This window comes from Triturus cristatus, chromosome 8 (assembly GCF_964204655.1).
Source record: "Triturus cristatus chromosome 8, aTriCri1.1, whole genome shotgun sequence".
Lineage (NCBI taxonomy): Eukaryota > Metazoa > Chordata > Amphibia > Caudata > Salamandridae > Triturus > Triturus cristatus.
Window position 1 is genome coordinate 813,720,532 of NC_140591.1, and position 22,388 is coordinate 813,742,919.

The 22,388-nt window shown below is 44.0% G+C and overlaps 1 protein-coding gene across 1 annotated transcript in view; it reads right to left on the reverse strand.

The window, feature by feature from the left end:
• NALCN (sodium leak channel, non-selective) overlaps positions 1-22,388 on the reverse strand; it is a 2,843,734-nt gene that overhangs the window by 180,418 nt on the left and 2,640,928 nt on the right. The window contains exons 31-32 of the mRNA XM_085622267.1: positions 19,826-19,946; positions 19,646-19,744 (exon numbers count right to left, since the gene is read on the reverse strand). Coding sequence (XP_085478393.1) covers positions 19,646-19,744; positions 19,826-19,946 — 220 coding nt within the window. The remainder of the gene's footprint in view (positions 1-19,645; positions 19,745-19,825; positions 19,947-22,388) is intronic.

Here is a 22,388-nt window from a genome sequence, read left to right on the forward strand (position 1 = left end):
ACGCAATAAATCTCTGCCTGTAATTCCTCTTTGCACACAGAGTCATGTTTTCATATTAGTCAAAAAACAAAATTTCTTTGCCAATTTCAAAGCACACTTACTACTCTTTTTTTTGGCAAGTGATAAGTACTTTTACAGTCTGACACATTATGAATCCACTTTTCAGATTCTTAAAAAAGCACATGTCCAAACAACATTTTCAGACCAGCAACATGTGTAACCTGGGTGACTGACTACACTCCAGCAAGGGCAACCAGCCTTAGTGATGCTGAATGTATTTGCATTACTGACTGAAACCTCAAACCCCACTCGGTTGTGAATACTATGCATGATTCCACAGGATATGCAGCTGGCTGTGTGCTAAGAGTCTGCTTCTGCAGAAAAAAATACCTCCCCCTTTCCATCTAATGCAAATGTAAAATCACCAGAGCAATACCAAACAGCTTTCTAAGACCAGCAACATGTGTAGCCTGGGTGACTGACTACACTCCAGCAAGGGCAACCAGCCTTACTGATGCTGAATGTATTTGCATTACTGAGTGCAACGTCAAACCCTTAAAGTATTCCTTATTTATACCAGTACACATTAATTTATCGTGAAAACATAGTCTATATTATTTTACATGTTCCTCACATTTAAATTTCTCCCAAAACAGAAAATGATAAACACAACTTCAACAAAAGGAATTCCAATTCTATTATTCATTTCTTAATTTACCATATACATCCCCTCTCAAACTCTAAACTCACCTTTAAAATTAGTTAGTTGTGAAAGAAATGTGGCACTCAAACAGCAGATTATCAGAGCCAGGATCTCTGTTCTGTACACCTCTCTCCTCTCAGCAGAACCAGATAATGGCAAATTTTCCCTCTCTTGTTCCACACATATACATGTAAGTTTCAAATCTCAGTGCTTCCCCCTTTTTTTCAAATGTAATCACACATTTCTATTGGTTGAAAACCAACCCTTTTCCAAAAGTACCCTTCCCCCAACTTGACTTCTGCCTAGTACCCTTCCCCCAACTTGACTTCTGCCTGCTACCATAGCAACAGCTCTTGAAACACTGCTGTGTAGAGTTAGGTCAGAAGTTCACCAAACAATGTTTCATTTCCAAAGAGCAGGAGTGCTTGACTTTTCAAACCTAACAGCAAATCCATAGTACTGTTCTTTGGTAACACATTTTTCTGTACCAATACAAAACATGCTTCTATAAATTTACACATACAGCCTAGTTTTTATTGTAGAATGGTATGAAACAGCCAATCAGTTTAAAAAAAAAAAAAATATATATGTATGCCTCCATTTCCAAACTGTCTTTCATTTCTTTTTACCATTCTACTGAATTACACCTCCTGAGTGCATCCAGTTCTCCTTTGAAGATGTTCACAGTGTGGATTGTAGGGCACAGCTATGTCTTCTGGAGTGAAAAGTATGCAGAGAAAACAGGTATGGTGAGAGACCTTGCTTTGCCAAATGTAGACATTAAATGGATTGGTCAGAGAGGGTTAAAGTGGCACCAATTGATGCCATTGGTGAAATCCTTCATGCAAATCCAACACCCTGACCTCATAATAGTGCACTGTGGTGGCAATGACCTAGGAACTTTGACTGGGGTAGGTCTGGAAATGCTTATGAAGGAGACCTTTGCACAACTGTTTTCACTTTTCCCTAAAACTGCCTTTGTGTTTTCTAACATATGCCAAAGGCAAAAATGGAACTGGTCCAATCATTTCTGTCCACAGATTGACAAAGCAAGAAAGCACGTCAACAAATCTGTTTCTGCTTTCCTCCGAGACTATGGTATGGGTTCCATTTACCACAACAACTTGCGTTACGACATGCAAGACATTTATAGAGGAGATGGTGTGCACTTCAATGATGAAGGGAACAGAGTCTTCCTCTTGAACCTTAGACTCTGCATCGGTACTTACTTGTAGGTACCACTAAAAAATCAATTCATAAACACAACGGCTCTTTTTAGAGCCCCCTAATATCTAAACACTTAAATCTGCATTTCATTTCATTTTTTATTTTTTTTTTCTACCGTACGCGTACGGTAAGCTTACCGTAGGCGTACCCCGCGATTTTTTTTAAAATTAATAAATGTTTTTTTTGTACTTTTCTGTCCTTCTTTGACCCCCTTTCAAATGTTAGGGGGTCTGTAACTCTCTTCCTTGCCCCCTTTTCAAGTTATCTCCCTTTTTTTTTCTGACTGAAACACATGAAATGGCGGCCGCCGCTTCCTGGTTTCGACCGATTCGAATGTTTACTAAGATCTATCAGCCAATCAGAATCGCGCTCGCGCACGTCACCGTACGCGTACGGTAAGCGCACCGTAAGCGCACCGTAAGCTGGCTCAGATATATATATTGATTTAAAGGCTATTTTCTCAGAATCTACTGAACAGATTTACACCAAACCTACAAAAGGCACTTCCTTGACCTGAGGACTACCTCTCTGCCAAATTTCATTTAACTCTGTTCAGCCGTTCGGGCTGTAGCTGTGTCTAAAGGTCCTATGGAAAAATGCATGGGAAAAACGCGTTTTGGGACCCCCTTTTATCTCAGTCCCCGCTTGACGAATCCCCCCGAGACTTTCAGGGTAGGAGCGGAGCGCAGCGCCCCACCTATTTTGAAAATTTGGCGAGGATTTGTCGACCGGCGCCAAAGTTATTCAAAATAGAATGTTGCGGATTTCCTATGGTAAGAGGGTCCTAACTATAACTACCTACTGGCGACCGCCAGTAGGTAATATATATATATATATATATATATATATATATATATATATATATATTGAGGAGTAAATGTAGCTGTATCTTAGGTTCCCTGGGTAAAGGATACAATTCTACTAAAATCAAAGTGAAGCTTGTAGGTTAGGCAGACAGACTTGATCTACGTTTGGATATGAATATGAAGAATTTGAAAGCTCTAGACCTATGTTGAACTAAATAACGTGATATGGATTGATAAATACCACTGAATAAATACTGTATTGTGACTCACCAGTAAATATCTGAAGCAAACAGCATACATGGATCATTTCCGTATATTGGAAGGGGGGCACACCACTGCGCCTCACTGATGATGCCCAACGAGACTGAAAGCAGTCTGTGGTTATTTGTGTTCATGTCCAAAGGGAACGCGCCCTGGCAGTTCATGGTGGACTGCTCCTGTTGGAGAAGGACACCGTTTGATTTGAACATGGCTATTACCCGTATGTAGTGCCTCAATGAGTGAAACATCTAATGGACTTTAATGAGACCTTCAGTAATTAGTGACTGGGATTTATTCAGCCATTCCACCCATCCCTTTTTAGGTCTCGCCTGGTGAACACAGCGCGAAAGCGCTGTCGCCAGCGAGATCTATTGTTGCTGACTTGCCTCAGAAGTGGGATAGGAGATGGGCACGCGCAGGCTTTTAGCGTATTTGAGCCTGTATACACGCACGTGAATTTGCACTCCACACACGCGATGTGCACATCTCCTGTCCCCCTTCCGACCACATGCCAGCCCCGTTGGAGCGGTCTGCTGCAAGACGGGCCGCTCAGAATGCCAAAAGAACACTGTGCCTCGATCAGGCACCAACAATAGCCCACACGGAGCCCCCCAGCCCTTCTTCACTCACCAGGCTGCTCTTCTGGGGGGGGCTCCTCCTCGCGGCTGCAGCACTTCTCTTGCAGGGCTTCCCTGCCCTCCTGGGAGCCCCGCGCTGCCTTGGGCAGCCTCGGCCGCTGCACTCTTCACCCGGGCCCTCTCCTGTGACCCGGGGCTTCTCTCCACTCCGTCCGCCACCGCGGGGCTCTCCCTCCAGCATGGGAGCCTCGCGTTAGCACGGCACGCCGGCTTCTCTTCATGCCGGAGCAGGCCCCGCCCACGTCCCGGGCAAGGGCGCCTGACTTCCGGCTTGTTCTGAGTATGTGGGGATCATGTATTTGTTCTCCTAGATATTACGGCCAGGCTTTCCCTGGAAAATACACACCATCCTGAACGATGACCGTGAAAACAGTGTATTCTTGGCTTGAAGTGAGCCACTGAGCTGGAAACGTGTAGATTTGTCTTGTTCTTTTCTATTACTGGTTCGTGTCATACAGAGAGGGGCGCATTCTTTCTTTACTGCGTAACGTCCCCTTTTCTCTTCGCAAGTTCCGCGTCTCTCCGCTGCCGCCTAACGTGAAGCTTTTATTGCCTACCGAGCGTCATTTCCCAGTAGGGGTTCTCTGAAATCAAGCCTGTGACATTCTTACTTCCAGCCTCGGACGTGTAGATGTCCTAACCCTGCGGCACTAGGAGCTCCTCTCACAATACCTTCCGTACATCTTTCATTCGCTGAGGAATGGTAACCGTCCAGGAATGGGGTCTGCCTCAGAGCCAGGTAGAGTCAGAGGCGGCGCCAGGAGTGTAATACAGAAACTGCTTCAGCTCCAACGTGCCAGGCAGTACGTCACTTTCTTTTATATATACAGTTTGATATTGGCATGTAGCCTGTTTCCAAAAGCTCCCAATTCCAGCAGAGAAACGATCCCATGCAGGGCAGATGAACTGAGCCGGAATGGGAGCACGTCAGTCAGTGCTTAATTTGAACCGGTGGTTTCCGGTGCTCAGCAGCAGCACTTAACTATCAACACCAGTGCTTGTTGATGATTGAGATGGGGCTCATCAAAGTTGATGTATCGTTGTAAGTGATGGTGGTGCTTTTGTGAGGTCCTCGCCTCTCGCAGCGCTTTGTAGATGCTATTATATCATGCTGGCGCTTTTATAGTGCTTTACAGCACTTGGACGGTTTGTAAGTGCCGAGGGATCAGGCGTGATGGGATGGGAACGACGAGCTCGCTTTGTGTGTCTCCAGAGTGCACAGAACAGATAGGCTGCAATTTGAAGTGACTCCCACAGCCAAACACAAGCCGCAGTATAGAATGACTCCCCAGAGCTCAGTGCTGCGAGAGCCCCTCCCCTCCCCGACCCACCCTTCCCAGAGCAGCAACTGGAGGTGGCAAGTGGGCGAGTAGAATCCATAAGGTTTTGGGGGTGTCAATCTAGCTAGTTGAAGGTAGAGCTGCTGTGTGGCATTTCATTTGTATTGTACATTTGCTGGGCACAATGTCTAGGTGATAGCATTGTTGTCCCAATAGGTATTCCGTTGAAGAGCAGCAAACAGTGTGAACAGCCTCGGCTCACGAGTAAGACATCATTGTGTGTGAGAGACCGGTAACCATCCCTTACATCCACCTGAATAACTACAGTTTCTTGTGTCCGAGTGACTCCGAAAATCGAAGCGCCTTTGACGAAGGTCACAGTTTTGGCATACAAGAGAAGTGAAACGCAAGGCACAGAACGATTTCAACACGAAGGGGTTGTGTACCTCATCGCACACATTTGTTTTAGAACGAGAAGAATTCGTGAATTATTTGCAGTGCAAATGCTGAGCATGCACAATATTGCGCTACAAGGAATCAACTCTTCCCACAGGGCTGCTGCAGTTTGCTTAAACACAGGGCATGCATTTACCAGAGGATGGCATGGAATTCATTTTAGAACGTGTACTTTTATTTGGCCGAAACTGTGGCTCTAGGTACACATTATCCACATACCCAGAATGCACCTTTCACTGTCATAAGTCCCGCTCTGTTCGACAGCGACATACATATCTCTGGCTGGCACCGCCCCACTGTGCCCCCTCTATTGGCACTCAGCTCCACATAGCACTTCCGTTCTACAAACGTTGGGAGTTTGTCTTCTGTTCACAATCACTTACATCCACCGGACAGATTTTAAACCAACACCACCCCTTGCCTATCAAGGAACTGTGCCTCGCAGCAGCACGTGCCAAGATTATGAGCGGGCGAACCTTATTTCGTCTATTCTACAGGTGTGCCCTCGAGGGTAAATAAACTAGTACCAGAAAAGGGTCTGAAAATCAAACCCCTTATTAAGTCCAAGCCTTTCCTAAGACATATTTACGACCTGATGAAAGCTTGCCCAAGACTGCCTTCCATCCATTGTTTACTGTTGCCATTGTGGTGTTTTCCCTCAGCTTAGCCTACTTTCTGTTTGCTGTCTTTATTTGCTTTAGGCTCTCCAGCATGTTTGTGTACCTCCCGTGGAGTCGGTTTTCCAGCGGAAATACTCTGAGATGGACTTTTTTGTATGTACGCTGACCCAAGTTCTGTCAAGTTACCCAATCTGGTTGTAAATAGATTTATTTTAAAAGCTGTTGTAATTGATTTTAATTTTCAGGCTGTTAAGTTGTTGCTTCGCATGTGTTTTTTTCCGGCTGGCCTGTGTCACTGGTTCGAATGGAAGGCTCATAACGCAGTCACTTTCACCCTTTTAAATAACAAACACGTCCTGAGTCCTTCTTTTCTCAGCGCACTGCTGACTCATCTTCGGCTTGTTAGAGCTATAAATGCAGTTACAATTACAGTACACCACATACAGCCACAACACTCAAAACAAAAATACATGGGTAAAAGACATTGCCCTTTACAACGCCCATAGCCCCAACTCTTGCAAATGCGAGACCTATTGCATTGCAAATGCTTGTTTGGTTTAGTTTCTGTCAGTGATAAATACTTTAGGCTGAGTAATTGCATTGACATAAAAAATGAGACAGGGCTTTAAGTGGGTTAAAAAAAACTGCGGGGTCTCTCAAAGGGGTGTGGCTGATGTAATTAAGGGCGTGGTTAAAAAACACAGTAACCGAAAATCTGTTTTTAGCATAGTGTGCAACCTGGCTGGCATTTTGCTGCTCCTGTTACTGCATCCAAATATACAATACAATAAGTAACATTACACCTACAACAAGCCAGGGCTGTTGCCTTTGTCAATGGTTGTTAGTTGCATGAGATAAATAAACAACAACTATGACTTTGTTTGTATAGAATACTGATAGTGCTTCAGTTCTAAAAGGAGACTATGAAATAACTATAGCAGTCTCTTTGAAGTGACATCACAGGCAGTGGAGGGTGGCACTGCTGCAGAGGTAAGATTTTTTTTTTTGCTTCCTGAGGGTGAGGGTAAAAATGTAGAGCCTGATAGGGACCCGTTTCGGCACCTGCTTGCTAGAACTGCCAGTGCTGAGCACCGGCCGGACCCGGCCCACTTAAAGCACCGACAGGGACCATTATAGAGACCAAGAACCTGGCACAAAGAAATGCGTCTGAATTCAAGTAGAAAAAGGCAAACGGAGCAGTAAGACGGAAAATGGAGGGCACAATAGTCGTTTTGAACACCATGGACGAAGAGCGAACAAAAGCGCTTTGCTAGGAGCTAGAAAGATTTACATAAACACACTTCTGTAGCACGATGCAACCTGTTGCCATGGACGTGATGTGGAAGTTACTTCAGGCTGTGCACCCCTGCTAATTTCTTTCTTCTAAAAGGATGCTTTAATTAAAATCATTTCAGACTCGTACAGTAAGAGCACGGAATTCTTGTCACAAGCAGTGGGGGAGATGCTGCTCCCGCTGATAAACTTCAAGTCTCGTCAGAGGAATGTGGCAGCTGCAATCATATAAATGCGCCAAAGTTAGAATTGTAGAGAGAATGTATTTCCCCCAGTCGTGACACTTTTTCTTGCTTGCAACATACAGGGATGCTAATGTTCTCTCGCTGTACAGATAACAACATTTTTTAAATAGGTTTAGCACACTGCTTACTTAAAAAAAACATTTGCAACACAATCGGTCTCGCCTTTGGGATCTTATATGTATTTAATTACGCAGCACATCAGCCTGGGTGCTGAAACATCTACTGTTCTTTAACATGGAGGGGAAGTAAACACCAAACTGCGTGACACGCCAGGTATTGGAACACATGGAGAGAAATATTGCCTTCCAGCGGGAAATGGTATAGTCCAAAGCTCTGTTTTTAATATAAAATCAGGGCCTTCAGTGGTCATATCACTGAAAACATTGTCTACGGGTGCTCGTGGAAGACAATTTCTATGGACTGGAATCTAGAGAATGCTAAAGCAATTCTGGTATTTTACTGACCTCTGCTGGTCGTTTTCTATCAAGACAGTGAAATACAGGCTGTTGAACAGAAAAAAAACCGGAGGAGCAGACAAGTCCCAGGGCTGATCTCCAGAGCCCACAAAGTACATACACGTATAAGTATATACTAAAGTATTTACAAGAGGTCTCGAATGCTCGACCTAAAAAGAAAGTCCCTCAGCAGAAAGCAATTCTGGTATTTTACTGACCTCTACTAGTCATTTTCTCTAAAGACAGTTAAATAGAGGCAGTTGAAGAAGCAGAAAGTAATTCTGGTATTTTACTGACCTCTACTGGTCGTTTTCTATCAAGGCAGTTAAACCAGAGGGAGATGAACAGAAAAAAAGCCCCTAAGCGGAAGCAGACAAGTCCTCCTAGGGCTGATCTCCAGAGACCAAAAAGTACATACACATATAAGTATATACTAAAGTATATACAAGAGGTCTTGAATGCTCGACCTAATATTATGGCAACTAATTTTCTTACTGCTTGTCACACGCCTCTGTGCTTACTCTAGACATATGTTTGCTCACGTTTAACTAAAGCCAACCTGAAGGAAACAAAGATAAGTGTGCCTATATACGTGCTAAAGGAAGAAGAGATGGCAGTTTGAAAAGTTTGGTTTGAATTACAGTTACGTTGAAATAAGCAAATGAAAAGCCTTGAGCTCGGAAAACTATAACATCTATGGGGAAAACACAATACGCCCTTTGAAATACATTTTTAAACCAATTTGCATAATATGTTTTTTAAAACTGATTTTTTGCATCTTTGACCTGGCCATACATGACAATCAACTTTACCTTTACCAGGGCCTATTTATTTTGCACAACAACACATCTGTATGGGCTGAGGGGACACAACCCCCACCATTTTTCAGACAAGAAGAGTGTCAGCCTGAAGACACTCATCTGATTCAGGTCAGGCAGCCAGAAGCTAGACATGCGGTAAATGCACATGCTCCTGGCTGCCTGAGCTGAGGATTTCGCAGACCTGTGGACGTGGACTCAGCCTGGCAAAAGTGCCTCGGGCTCTCCCCCTTGTGGGGGTGGGGGTGGTGAGGGAGGGCGTCATTGATTGCCTCAGAATTTTAAGCCCTGAAGTGCCAAGGGCAGGGTGTCAATCAGCGACCCCTCGTCACAGAACAGGGTCTCACTGACCCCATCCCACTCTGAGACGAGTGAAGGACTGCTGCCTTCCCTCAATTACTGGCCTGAGGTCAACCTATGAGGCAATATTCTCACATTTCTCTATGGGGCGTGTGCTGCGGCCTGTTTCCAGCCGCAGCATAAGCTCCCATAGAGAAATGGGAGCATGTGACCGCAACATGTGTGGTCGCATTGTAATGCTGCAGTCGGGACCGCCGACTGGAGGTCATTCGGTTTCGATTCTCACATTCGCCCGACATTGTAATAATCCCCTAAAGGTATCAAATGAAATACTTTTCATACTAAGGCCAGAACACCGTTTTCGACAGTCAAAAAAAGCATTATTTTTAACAGTCAGGAATTCAAAGAAGGATTCCTGACAGATGCAAATGGTTTAACTATAACAGATTTCTCTGCCACTAATGCTGTAAAAACTCTCCTTTCATGGCGAAAAACTGAAATCATCAACCAGAACATGGAGTGGGTGTGGAAGAAGGGATTTTTCTAAAGGTAAATGCTTTTCATGTGAAGAACAAAAAGCATTAGGGAATCTGCTACCTGACATTCTCAGTACATTGCCTAGAAACTTCCACATAGTACAGTTTTTCAAACGTGATCCTCAGAATGTTTGTGAATATATAAAAGTAGTAAATCTTCAGGTGTTCATAGAAGTACTACTACAGGTGAATATTAAGGACCTGAATACGATGGCAGGAGATCGCCACCGTCAGGCTGTCTGTAGTGGTCTCCAACCCATCGTAACTAAGTTTACCTCTCGCCATATTAAAATGGTGGGCGGATGTGTGGTGATCAGAATGATCGACCGCCACAGGGCCGAGAGTCGGAATGAGTCTAATTGCTTGGTGCACCGCTCTCTATCCCTAGAATAGCATGGGGATTACAATATCCCTTTTCGCCGGTCGTTCGGCGGCAGTCAACCCGCCGTGAAACTGCTGGCTGAAATGGACTTGGGGGCCCATAGTGGGCCCCCTTTCCCCATGGGGCTCATACATGGGCACTGGGGGCACCATATACATACCTGCACTGTGGTGCCTGCCACGTAGTGCAGGGATTTGTCAGGTGTCCCTATTTTCCATTGCGGCGGGTGCTGCAGCCAGCAGCACCTGACGCAATGCCACCCGCCGCAATGTAAAACATAGGCATTTTTTATTCAGAACTCTAAAAGGTGGCGAATACCTTTGATAGAAAATGTAATTATAAATGACCTCCCAAACAATTCCAGCTGCACAATCGTATGTAGCATAGCTCTTCAAACTGTGGGGTGTGTCCCCCTGGGGGGGCGTAGCATCCCTCCAGGGGGGGCGTGTACTTCACCGTCTATTGTTGCTTTCAGGCGCCAATCCTGTATCTCGGCCCGGGCTGCTGCAGCTCCAGCTGCTGGGGGCTCGGCTGAGAGTGTCTGGAGACACAGGTCTTTAAAGGCCAGAGGCGCAACGATTTCTGAGGTGGTGGGGAGTGGGAGGGGTGCTAATTCTTCCAGCAATAGGAAGAGTGGAGATTCAGGGGCTCTAAGAAGGAGTGAAAAACAACAAAGACTCATTAACGTGTAAATGGTCTTTTAAAGACCTGTGAAGTACTCGGGTGCGGCTGGCAGCTCCAAAACTGTCTGTGTGTGTGTGTGTGCCCGGGAAACCGTCTCAGTCAGGGCTGACACACACTACGGGTGGGTTTGGGGGCTAGGGGGGTGAGGGCGCTGAAGCCTTTTGAGCCCTATGGGCGTTGCGCACCTGATGTGAAGGCAATTGTATCCCCAGGTCTTAGTCAGAAGCCCCTTTATGGGTGGCACCCTTCTCTGGTCAAAATACACCACTGGGCCCAGCAGCTACCTCATCCCTCTGGTCTTCGCAACTGCAACTTGTCAACAGAGTATGCCTTTGTTCCGGATTTCTCTTAACTCTGATCCACACTTTGGGGATCCGCCTGCACCCACAGGGTGTGTCCGAACTGCGACCCTTTGCAGGTCAAAACTGGTCAGACAGGAGGTCCTGTATGTTTTTTAAGGCCTTTGACATGGCTGCCGCCACCAATTCAGATACTGTCAATTCACACATGATAAAATCTGTGTCCATAACATATCTTACTGTTGTGTCTTGCCTCAGTACCCATGCTCTTCAGCCATGTCTGTGTGGAGGTGAGTGACAAAGGAAGACTACGGATTATCAGTGTTCAGCAATGCAATCAGATGCCACGGCCCTAGCTGCTGTTGAAACTTGCAGGGGGGGCAGAGATTGAAATGGGACCGCTCACAGGGGAGACTGCCCACTGGAGCTCTCCTCGATCCATGTGACGTCTAAATCCGGAAATGTGGCCTTCTGCTGCAACATGTGCTTAAGCGATCAGTGTAAGGGCCAGCCTGGCTGGGAGTCTTTGCCCCCTCCCCCCCCCCCCCGGAAGTTCAGGTCTAGTTGCGCCCCATGTTGCTTTTAACATCGGAAATACGTTTCGCTGCAAGGAGTTTACAACGGTTGTATCCTTCCTGAAGATTCCATTCTCTGGCAGGTAAGAGTGAAGAGCTTTTTGTATTATTTTTTTAAAGCCTCGCTGGTGCTTTTTTAACATGTTCCAATCCCTAGAGCAGAGTCCAGAAACCTAATATAACAAATATTGTCAAGTATGCCTACCATCTGTCCTCGCTTCTTTCATAGACCAAATTTAAATGTTTTCTTGTGCAGCTATTTCTGAAGCTTTGGAAGGCGATTTTCTTTATAAGCCAACTATGCTAACAAATTGACTCTTGATGCTGCTAGAGAATAAAGATGTATATATCCTCTTGACTCACTTATATCACATGTGTATGATGTAAATGTACCCTAGGCCTTCCTGGAAAACTGTGGCTGGCCTCCTACTGACAAGGCAACACCTGGCCATACTCCAGATAATCATGGGTTTTTTAATTGTTTCAGAAAGCATGTTTTGTGGAACTTCTTTTTCTGATATCTTGTTTAGGGGCAAGGATGTGGCACAACAGCCAGAGCTGATGATTGTAGAGTTAGGAAACCAGGTTCAATTCTTGATGTCTGCTCAACATCTTGTGATTCTGGGCAAATCACGAAATCTCCCTGTGCTTACAAAAATGAATGTGTGCTTGTGTAATGTAAAAGATGCTCCTGTAAAGCGCTCCAATACCTTTGGGTCATGTTCGCGCTATATAAAACTGAAAAAAATATATTACAACATTTTGTGAGCACTCCCGTTTCCAGGCACTGCTCAAGACTGGAAGTGGTCCTTAGCATAATCTAAATTAAGGAAAACTGTTGCAGCATAGACTTCAATGAGACCTATGTGTATTCCTCCTGAGTCCAGCCGGACAAAGGAACATTTATTCTAAAATTTTGAAAAAGTTGAAATAAGGAAATGAAGAGTAATGAAACAAGGGCACAATCCTGTACCAAGTTTTCAAAAAGAGAAAGGAAGTCAGATTAAAGTAGAAAGAAATGGCAGGCAAAAGGCTTTGGGAGCAAAGAAGGGGGCTTACAATACAATAATCGACTTAAGTAAGCACAGCCCAGCAGAAACCACAAAACATTTTCACAGTGGATAAAATGTGGTACTGTTCTAGAAAGTCGACGACGTTTCGATCCCTAGCTCCTAGTGCAGTGGGATCATCATCAGGACTGAAATTTAAGAAGAAGTTGCCTGGTATAAATTACAATGCCGTTGGAACAACATGAATAGTGTTCCGATTGGGGGGTCAGACGCGATCGTCCGCGTGGGAAATGGGCGGCAGCAAAGATGGCTATTTCTTGTGTTTGGAAACTGAGCTGGGATAGTTGGCTCAGTAGGGAAGAGGTTAATACGCGTCAGGAGCAGACGGCGGGCGGCAGCGGCAATGGCTGTCCGTTTGTAGGTACGAGCTCAAAGGAGTCTCGGCAGGACGATGATTGGCATCCGATGTGGCCTGCGATTAGGTTCCCATCGCAGGCCACATCGGATGCCAAGTTTTGAGCTTAAAGCTTTTAGCAACGGGTTACAAGAATAGTATTGCCTCGTGAGACTTCACTTTCACCGCAACCAAAGAGGAGGACTGAAAACATGATATGAGTGAAATTGACAAATGGGCCTAGGTTTGCCTTTAAAAGAGGTCCTAATTTAAGGGACAATGTTGCACACACAGGCATAGAGAGACCAAAAACTCATAAGATTACAGATCTTTGCAGTCATTGTATAACTGCAGGCCACTATAAGTGTGCAAAGGTGCTGCCCGCCCTTTCACAGGTAAAACAAAATAATCTGAATAATAACAAACGACATACGTTGAGACTTTTTCAAATTGCAAGTCCTGCAATGAAGTCCATGCTATTGGGTCCCGCTGAAGGTTAGTAATATACGTAGTTTAGAGCACTCAAAAAATGAAGGTAAGGCTGAGCCAACACAGAAGCAGGATTAGATGTAAGGGGGCTACTGCACCCTTGGTCTGCCATTTACAGCAGTGGGTCCTTATCATGGGCTAAGAGATATAGCCTTGTCTCCTCTAAGACACTACTTTCTGCCCTTTGCCTCTGCTGCAAAGATTTAACTGAACAGCCTTCATGAAAACCCGAGCTTCGTGTATTCATGAACCCTGTGAGTTTGCAGGTCCGTCCTCTCGGCCTCCTCATCAGGCTCCCGATGACTGGAGGGGGAGGGCTGAGGGAGCTCAGGCACAATGTTGTTTTAAAATACAGCATTCCGCAGATGTATGTCTGGATTACGCTAGTGAGGGACATAGTTCAACTAGGATCCCCTCACACAGGCAAAATAGATTTTATTTAGCAGGCATAATGTACATTCCTCAGGCAGCACAGTATATCTACTAAAGTGTAGCTATCATTGTGCACATCAATGCATCTCTGAGGTCAATGACAAGCCACACTGAGAGCAGCAGGGGGCAGGATCCATAGCTCTGTCCCAGCTTCTTATAAGGATGTGCTTCCAGTCCTGATAAGAAACTGGGAACGGGATTTAGGTGGTTCTTCCCTTTATTATGCTGCTCTGCCTAGCTATTCATTGGGAACCATGGCTTGCTGGTTCTAATGTCCACCACCAGACTCCTACTTTGCTGCTGCCATGGAACCTCTGAGTTACCATCTATAAGTACACATAAATGTTGTTTCTCTGCGCACGTGTGTACACGTGAGTGTGTTTGTGAGTGATTGACAATAACTATGATTGAGTTAGAGTGTGTGTAAATGTGTTTGAGAGTGCCAATGATAGTGAAAGGGAGTGGAAATATGAGTTTTAGGGAGTGCATGAATAAGTGCAATTTAGTGCAACAAATTGGTTGAGTGAGTGATTGGAGATTGTAAGAGGACATGGAAGGATATTAGGTAAGTAGCTATCAATGATGAAGCAGGTGGAGTAAGACAAGGGCCCAGAGTCAGTGAGTGTAAAAGGGTGAGTGTGTGTTTGTAAGTGAGGGTGAGAACCAGCGAGTATGAGTATGTTTGTGAGTAACTATGAGTGGAAGGGAGTATGAGTGATATGGTGTGAATCACAGTGAGGGTGGGAATAGAAAGTGAGAGTGATTGTGAGAGGCATCGAGTATGAGTGGGAGTGTGAGCGAGTAAGAGTGTGTTTGTTTGTATTTTTACGATTGTGAGTCTGCTACTGGCCTTGGCATACTCAATAAAAATCTAAGCTTATGATGACACCCAAGGTAACAAGCTGCTGTTGGCATATTGGATATAATTCTTGCCATAAGAAAGAGCACCAATGGCAAAATGCAGGTTGGACATGCTAGAAGTTATTCTTGGCATGGCCCCTGTAGAAAAAAAACACTAGTGCTTGTGTACTGGAGGAAATTCTTGGCATGGGAGCACCCGTGGTAAGATGCTTTCTATGGAACTGTGGAGGTAATTCTTGGCATAATGTGGGGCACACAAGACAAAATGCAGACCCGGAAATACATGAAGGGACACCTATGGCACAATGCTGGTACTGGTATACTGGAGACACATTCTTTGCCTTAGAGATGGCAGCCATGGCTCATTGGGGCAGAGAGGTGGGTTGGGGAAAGCAAACCATGATAAAATTCTGCCTCTGAAATACTGGAGGCAATTGTTCACTTACGAGCCATCCATGGTTTTTGGGCAATATCAAAGGCAAAATTCCGGTACTGGAATATTGTGTGTAATTATTTTCATGGGGGTACCCATAACAAGATGTTGGCATGGGCCCAATGAAGGTAATTTTTGACAATTGGGGTAACTCTGAAAGCAGCTTGAGAAAAAATGGGGTTAACTACTGGCAAGTGTTATGCCCAACCACGTTTAAAGATTATCAGCCTCCACTGTCAATTTTGCAACAGCTAATTACTCTAAGAACGACATTTGCTGTCAAATTACAGAATATGTTGACAAAAAACACCCTAAAGGAGAGGACCTTCAACTGATACTAAACAAAATGGAGTGTATATAGATCAAGTGATGTGACACAATTAACAAAGGTCTAACTACTTTCAAAGAAGTGAACGCAATTCTTACCTAAGTTCGCCTAAACAGTATGCACATCCTGTAATTATGTGATTTTAAACCAACTCTCTTCTGGCAAAGCTGTTTTTGTCAGGTACCATACAGCTGTCAATTTTCTTGAAATGTCTCCAGTGTACAATTATAAATGTGGTAAATGTAGCCCCATTGGTCGAATAACGTTAAGTGGGCTTCATATTACCCCATAATTTCCACCTATTCTTTAAAGTTAGGTGTAACAATATATACAAGATTATTGGAATGTAACGATTAGTGACTTACCATGATTACCTGTAGATTTTGTGCACTGAAACTGATTATGTCTTCATAAGAATTCATGTTAATTATGTCTAGCAATCAAACATTTTGTTTGCTATGCTACCATGTATAATTGGTCCAATGTCAATTGGGTACATAAGTTGTTCAATTTATATTGACCATTATTATTCTGTGAGGGCATTGTCATGTGCACATGCTTTTTTTCCTGGTGGAGGATTTGGGCACTAACACAAAAGTGAGAAAGGCCTGGGTTGTACCTGGTGCTAAAGGTATATAAGCAGAATAACAGCTATTGTGTTCCATGGACGTCTGTCATGCTCCCTCTATTCTTTCCCTCCTGATTCCCTCAGCATCAATTCTGGTTCAAGAGTTGTATTTGTTAAATATACTTTCCATTTTATTCATGTTTTGATCATTGGGGCTTAGCGTTCCGCCCCCTAAGCCAAGCTTTTGTAAGGTTTCAGCCTGTTCCTGTCAATTTCCTTGAAAGGATTAAGCTTCACATTTCAGGCACAGAAGGGCCGACACAAAAAAAGCTATTTAATTTAAAGAGCCACCAATTTGAGACTGACGGATGTCACGCATTCCAAAGTATAGTATCCTCTATTGGAGGGGTGGCATACGCATGACCAGTTGACTGTTTTGTACTACCAGCCTCAGTGCGACCATGCCAATGGTGCAGCAAAGTCATACCCGTCTTCTCAGACTGTGAGACAGTCTTCCTTTAACTGATGTGACCTCAGGCCTTCCCAAATTATTATTTGCTGGTCAGTCTACTTAATCTTAAAGGTTTGCTTCTCACTTGCATCAAGAAGAACAGATATTTCTAAATTATTTGTCCGCAGCCAAATGTGCTTTTCCACCCGTGTAGCTGGCAGGGATTTGGACCTTCAAGGAAGAGAGGCCCTTTAGTTCTGAAGAGCTTTTCTCTATAACTGGTGGAGGCAAGAAGTTGGGTGATCTTTCCCACAGCCTGTTGAACACATTCTCTCCTCCTGGGGATTTTCAGGAAGTTTATAATAGTTTAGTAGAAAACATATGCAGTCGCCTCTCTGGCAATGGAACATGGCTCCAATATATGGCAGGCCTCAATCTTGCTACTTTAATGCCTGAGGAGCACAAGATCTTTCATAGTGACGGGAGTGCCCAAGAGGGTGAAAGAGTGGACATGATTTTTAAAGAACAGTATATATATATATATCCAGATTTCTAGTCCTCTCGTGATCAGATTTCTCTTGCGTTCATTTTCACAGTAAAATCTCTGCAGTCAGGGTCCACGCATGAATGATTGGATAGAGTATTTGACATCATTGACAAATTGTTCTTCAAGACCATTGTTGTATGTGAGTTTAATCAGGTGGATAATCAGGAAAATGCATTAGCCACTGATTTTACAAAACCTCCTGGAACTTTTTGTCTTGCACAAATGGTGGTAGGTCCTACACACACAGCTATCCATACCACTGACCTTGTGTTTGTCCGCCTGAAACTGACAGCCAGTGTAACTCAATTAACCTAGACCAATTTGCACCTGGTTCCTACTCTAGTTACTATCCATAGCAAATGTAATCCTGTATTTATAGTCACTCACATACAATTGACATTGTCATATCTGTGGGGGATCAAAATATTCAGGAATTCTATGAATAGTGGGTAGACAATGCTTCTCGGTTTCAGTTTCAGTTTATTAACAGTTTGATATCATACCTAAAAAGGCATTACAAACAATTCATATACACACGTAATACAGAAATCACAAATCGTACTTAAAAACATATACTTTTACAATAAAAACATGCTTGTTCCTAATACACTCAAATACTTTACCCGCCCACATAAAAGCATTTAAAATCAACAAATATTATTTTTACCCATGGCCCTTCAATGCCTGAAAAACATTAAAACCTCACCAGTTTCATATTAAAACACCAAGCTTTAACCGCCCTCCCCCCTACCACAGGAACATTTGTTCCATCTGATTGCTGTACTGGGTTAACATTATCTTTGTGCAAGATATAATCCACTTGGGTGCAGACTTGAGCAACAGTTTCATGGATGCGATTATTTTTATCTCTTGGGCAAGTAATCAAAATAGACAACAATTTCTTATATTAAAAAATAATTACATAGTAATAGAGGGGGAATTATAATTGCTTCTCAAAATAAGATGAAGTGCCTTGTTTTGATGTGAGGCTGCCATGATGGACCTAGGTCTTGGGGGGGGGGCAGTCTGGCTAGGGGGCCCAGCAAGTTAACGCTCACTCCTGACATCCACTGTGTTCTGAAGGACACAATTTCGAATCCCAATAAGGCAAACTTAGCTTTCCATCCTTTTCCAGTCAGTAACTAACAGGCACATGCATCAACCACAAAACCGGTCGCAAACGGGCAGATTCTCAGAATCTGCCCCTTTGCGACCGGTATTTTTGCATTTGGGATGCAAAATAGCGATTCCTTAAATAGCGATTGCATTTAAGGAATCCCTATTTGAGATTCCTTAAATGCAATGCATTAAAGTTTAAAAAATAGCGATTTCGCTATTAGCGGGAGCAAATTACCATGAAGCTGGACTTCATGGTAATTTGCTAAAACTTAGACAAATGCACTTATTTGCATTTTTCTAAGTTTCATGTTGCGCACACACATGCCCTTAGAGCATGTGTGTATGCAACATGTGTGCAGAGTTCAAATACATGGGTGCAATAGGGTGTCATTTTGACACCCTAGAAATTGCGGGAGCAATTTGCGAGTACCTACGGGTACTCGCAAATTGCTCCCGCAATCTCCAATGCATTCCTATGGGCCTGGAGGCCCATAGGAATGAATGGGAAGCCATTCATTAATTGAGACTCGCAATTTGTGAGTCGCAATTAATGAATGTTAAGGAATCGCTATTTTAATAGCGATTCCTACATGCATAGGCTTTTGCGAGTCCTTAATTGCGATTCCTTAATATTCGCAATTAAGGACTCGCAAAAGCTTTTCTTGATGCATGTGCCAGTAAGTGCCATTAAATTGAGTAACTATAAAATATGTTATTTACAGCACTTGGAAACAAAAAGTGTGGTATGAAGTGTTATATAAAAACAAGTCATTGTGATTTTTTACTAGTCTGGTCAAAACAAGCATTGGCAGATTCAAAATGTTTGGTTTGAAATTTGAGTTCTGAATACATGCTCATAAAAGTCAGCTGCAGTGAAAAAAATATTGCTTTTTGTATACATGTGTATATGAAATTAATGTGTCGTGATTCAGTGTACTTTTGGGACATACAATAATCTCTCATGCTTTGCAATGTAAGCATTCCATAGGAGGAAGAATGATACACTAAACGTTCAAACAGCTGCTGTCCATGCAGGTAACAGCTGTGGAGCCCCGTGTGGGGGATTTCGAGGGACGATGCCAAAGGAAAATTAATTATTTATTTAATTTTTCCTTTGCATCGCCCCTCGAAATCCCCCCCACATAGCCCCACTGCTGTTACCTGCACGGACCGCGGCTGCGTTGAAAAGCATGAGTTGAGAGAGAAATATTACTCTTGGCAGAGCCAAAGTCTACTACTTATGTTAAAGAATTGGTAACAATAGGTCATGCAGTCAGCTGCAGTGTCATGCAAAATCTAAACATTATGGACTCATGGTTGACCAAAAATATATCTTAAAAAATGGGGGCTTGTCTGTGAATAAACAAAACGCGAGTTAAATAGGTCTACTAAATCCCATTTCGTAATAGAAATACGTTATTAAATGTGTGCCTACCTTATTTTCATTGAAATTTGCAATAACCACTCCAACAAAAAGGGTCAGTCCAATCATGCAGCCGAGGAAAACAAACACGTGGATGTAGATGCCATGAATCTGCATATACACAAAAAAAGATGTGAGGGGGAGTTTTTAAAGTAGGAATGTCCATAAAAATAGAAAGAAGTGCTAACTTACCGGGCCCACTCGATGAATAATCACATCTCGGACTTCCACCCACCCTTTGAGGGAGAGAACCTCGAAGAGGGCTAGCATAGCATTTCCCACATTATCAAAATTAAAGTTTCGAGGATTCGCCCTAAAGTGAACAAAGAGAGACAGAGAGTGAGAGAAAGAGAGAGTCAGAAAAAGAGATTACATAAATGACAAATTGGGGTACATTATATCTATAACCCCCGCACTGTGCCCACTCCAGCATTCATGCAACATTCCCCCTACTGTATTCCTTGGAATGAATAAGCCAACATGCAATTGTGTCTTGTAGTGGTCATTAGTTGGCCGCAGTTTATTAGGAATACGTGTATATACATGACATCATTTGCATGCCCTGGTCATAAATCATCCTTGGCAAACTGTCATATTTGCATCAAACATCATATGCATTTTGTTATACATCGTATCTGCCATGAATCATATGCACATCACCAATTAGCAACTTAGACTGACAAATCGTTGGTTAGCTCATTTGCAGGCTTGCTTTGTTTCTTGTCCCTTCTGGGTCGTTTCTTTGTTTGGTTGGATTTGCGCCCTCTTTGCGTGTGGGTAGTTTTTGTCCCGGAGTTAGGACACAACTGGCTTCCTTGCTAGACTCTTTTGTGCCCTGACATCTGGCGGAGGCTGGCCTGAGAACGCCGTCTCCATTTGCTACCCCCTTTGGTAGGCCAACTTACCCAGCCGTGAGGCATCCCAAAGTGAATGGTCCTACGCACCGCCCTTAGACCAACTCACCCAGCCGTGAGGCATTCCAAGATGAGTGGTCCTATTCCGGCACACCGCCCTCCGGTGTGCCTCCGTACCAACCATTGTCCCCGTAGCTATTTGCCAATGCCTTGCCTGCTTCCCAGCACTGCGACATTGCTGTTCCATAGGTGTGGGTGGATGGGAAAAGTTTGTGTGGCACCCCGCTCCACGAAGATAGGAGCTTACCTGGAGGAGTGGTGCTTATATCCCCCCCCGAGATTCTCCCACCTTGCTGGCGGGTTCCCCCATTGGGGGGTTTGTACCCCGCCTGGGCCCCCATTGGCCGAGGGGGGCTGGTACCTTCCTGGTGGCTGCCGCGGGGGCGGGTGTTTCTCCCGCTACTTGGGCGCTTCTGCGCACCAAAACTAGTTTGTTCCAGGGCTCGGCATCGGTTATGGCGCCGGCCCTCGATGCCCCCTTCAGGGGGCGGCCTCTGCAATGACCATCACATCAAGCCTTTGTACAACAGAGGTCGTATCATGAATTTGTGCACTGGCAAAGAGCATAACTCTGAAACTATCATTAAGGCTTTGCACTGTATAAACCGAGAACACTTGCCACAGCAAATGCTCTAATTGAATGCATGAGCCAGTGCTTAATTTGAGCCAGTGGTTTCTGGTGCTCGGCCCCCGGCACTTAATTGTCAACACCGCACTTATGCCAGTTTGCCACACGATGGCCCTGCTCATCTAATTTAGAGATGAACAGAACAAAAGTTGTTTATTAATACAATTTACTTAAAAAATTACTAATACCTGTCTCCCCAGCCATTCCCTTAGCTTTGGGGACCTGGAATAATCTGCACAGCCGCACTTGCAGGCGAGAGAGACGGTTAGTAGTTGTTTTAGTGCCACCATTGGCAGCGATGACAGGGGCAAAGGGTGGTGCAAGCTGGAGTGGTGTCATGATCAGGGCCCTGGTACTTATTATTTTACAAATTAAGCACTGGCATGAGCTGTATAGAGTTCAGCTCAGAGACAGACAGAAACAACTGCTGTTCCCTGTTTAAACATCTTTGAACCATAATAGTGCAATAACAGCATGCCACTAAAAGGAAAGATATGAACTCTGACTCCCCCTTCTATCAGTGAAGACTTTAGAAGGACTAATTGAACCAAGCTTTGCTTATAGACTAGCTAACATTACCAATGCATAATGAAAAGCATACAGTGGTTCGCGGTACCTTCCTATCAGTGATCCCTGCCGAATAAAGTCAACAACAAAAACTTTTTTGACACAGTAAATATGCTGGGTGTGATGTTGTTTCAATAAGGCCTTAAACAGATTGATCATGTATTCACTTACTAAAATAGTAATATTAAATCCATGCATTCTGGATCCATCCTTTCAGTAAATTGATTGAGGACCCCAATTTACAATAGTGGAAACAAGCACTGGGAAAGCTAATAGGTCTGGGTTTAATATTCTAATGCAGGCAGCGTTAGCACTTTAAAGCAAGACACACAGAAGGGAGCCAGCGCATCGGACAGAGAAGATTGTAGTTGCAAAGTAGTCCATCATTTAGATCTCTGCAAGCACTTAAGTGCAGGCAGAAGGTTACGACCAAACAGCCCATAGCATTAGGTTAGTGATGCATACACCTGGGGCTGTGGCAACACATGATTAAAAACATTTTAGCCAATGGCTGCAAGAGGCGGACTCAACAAAGTTGTGGGTAAAAAACCCACTACATGTATATTGTTAGAAATAGGTTTGTTTGACAGCTGTGCTCTTAAAACTCAGATCTAAAAAAGTGCTTCCAGTATGCATCCATGTGGTA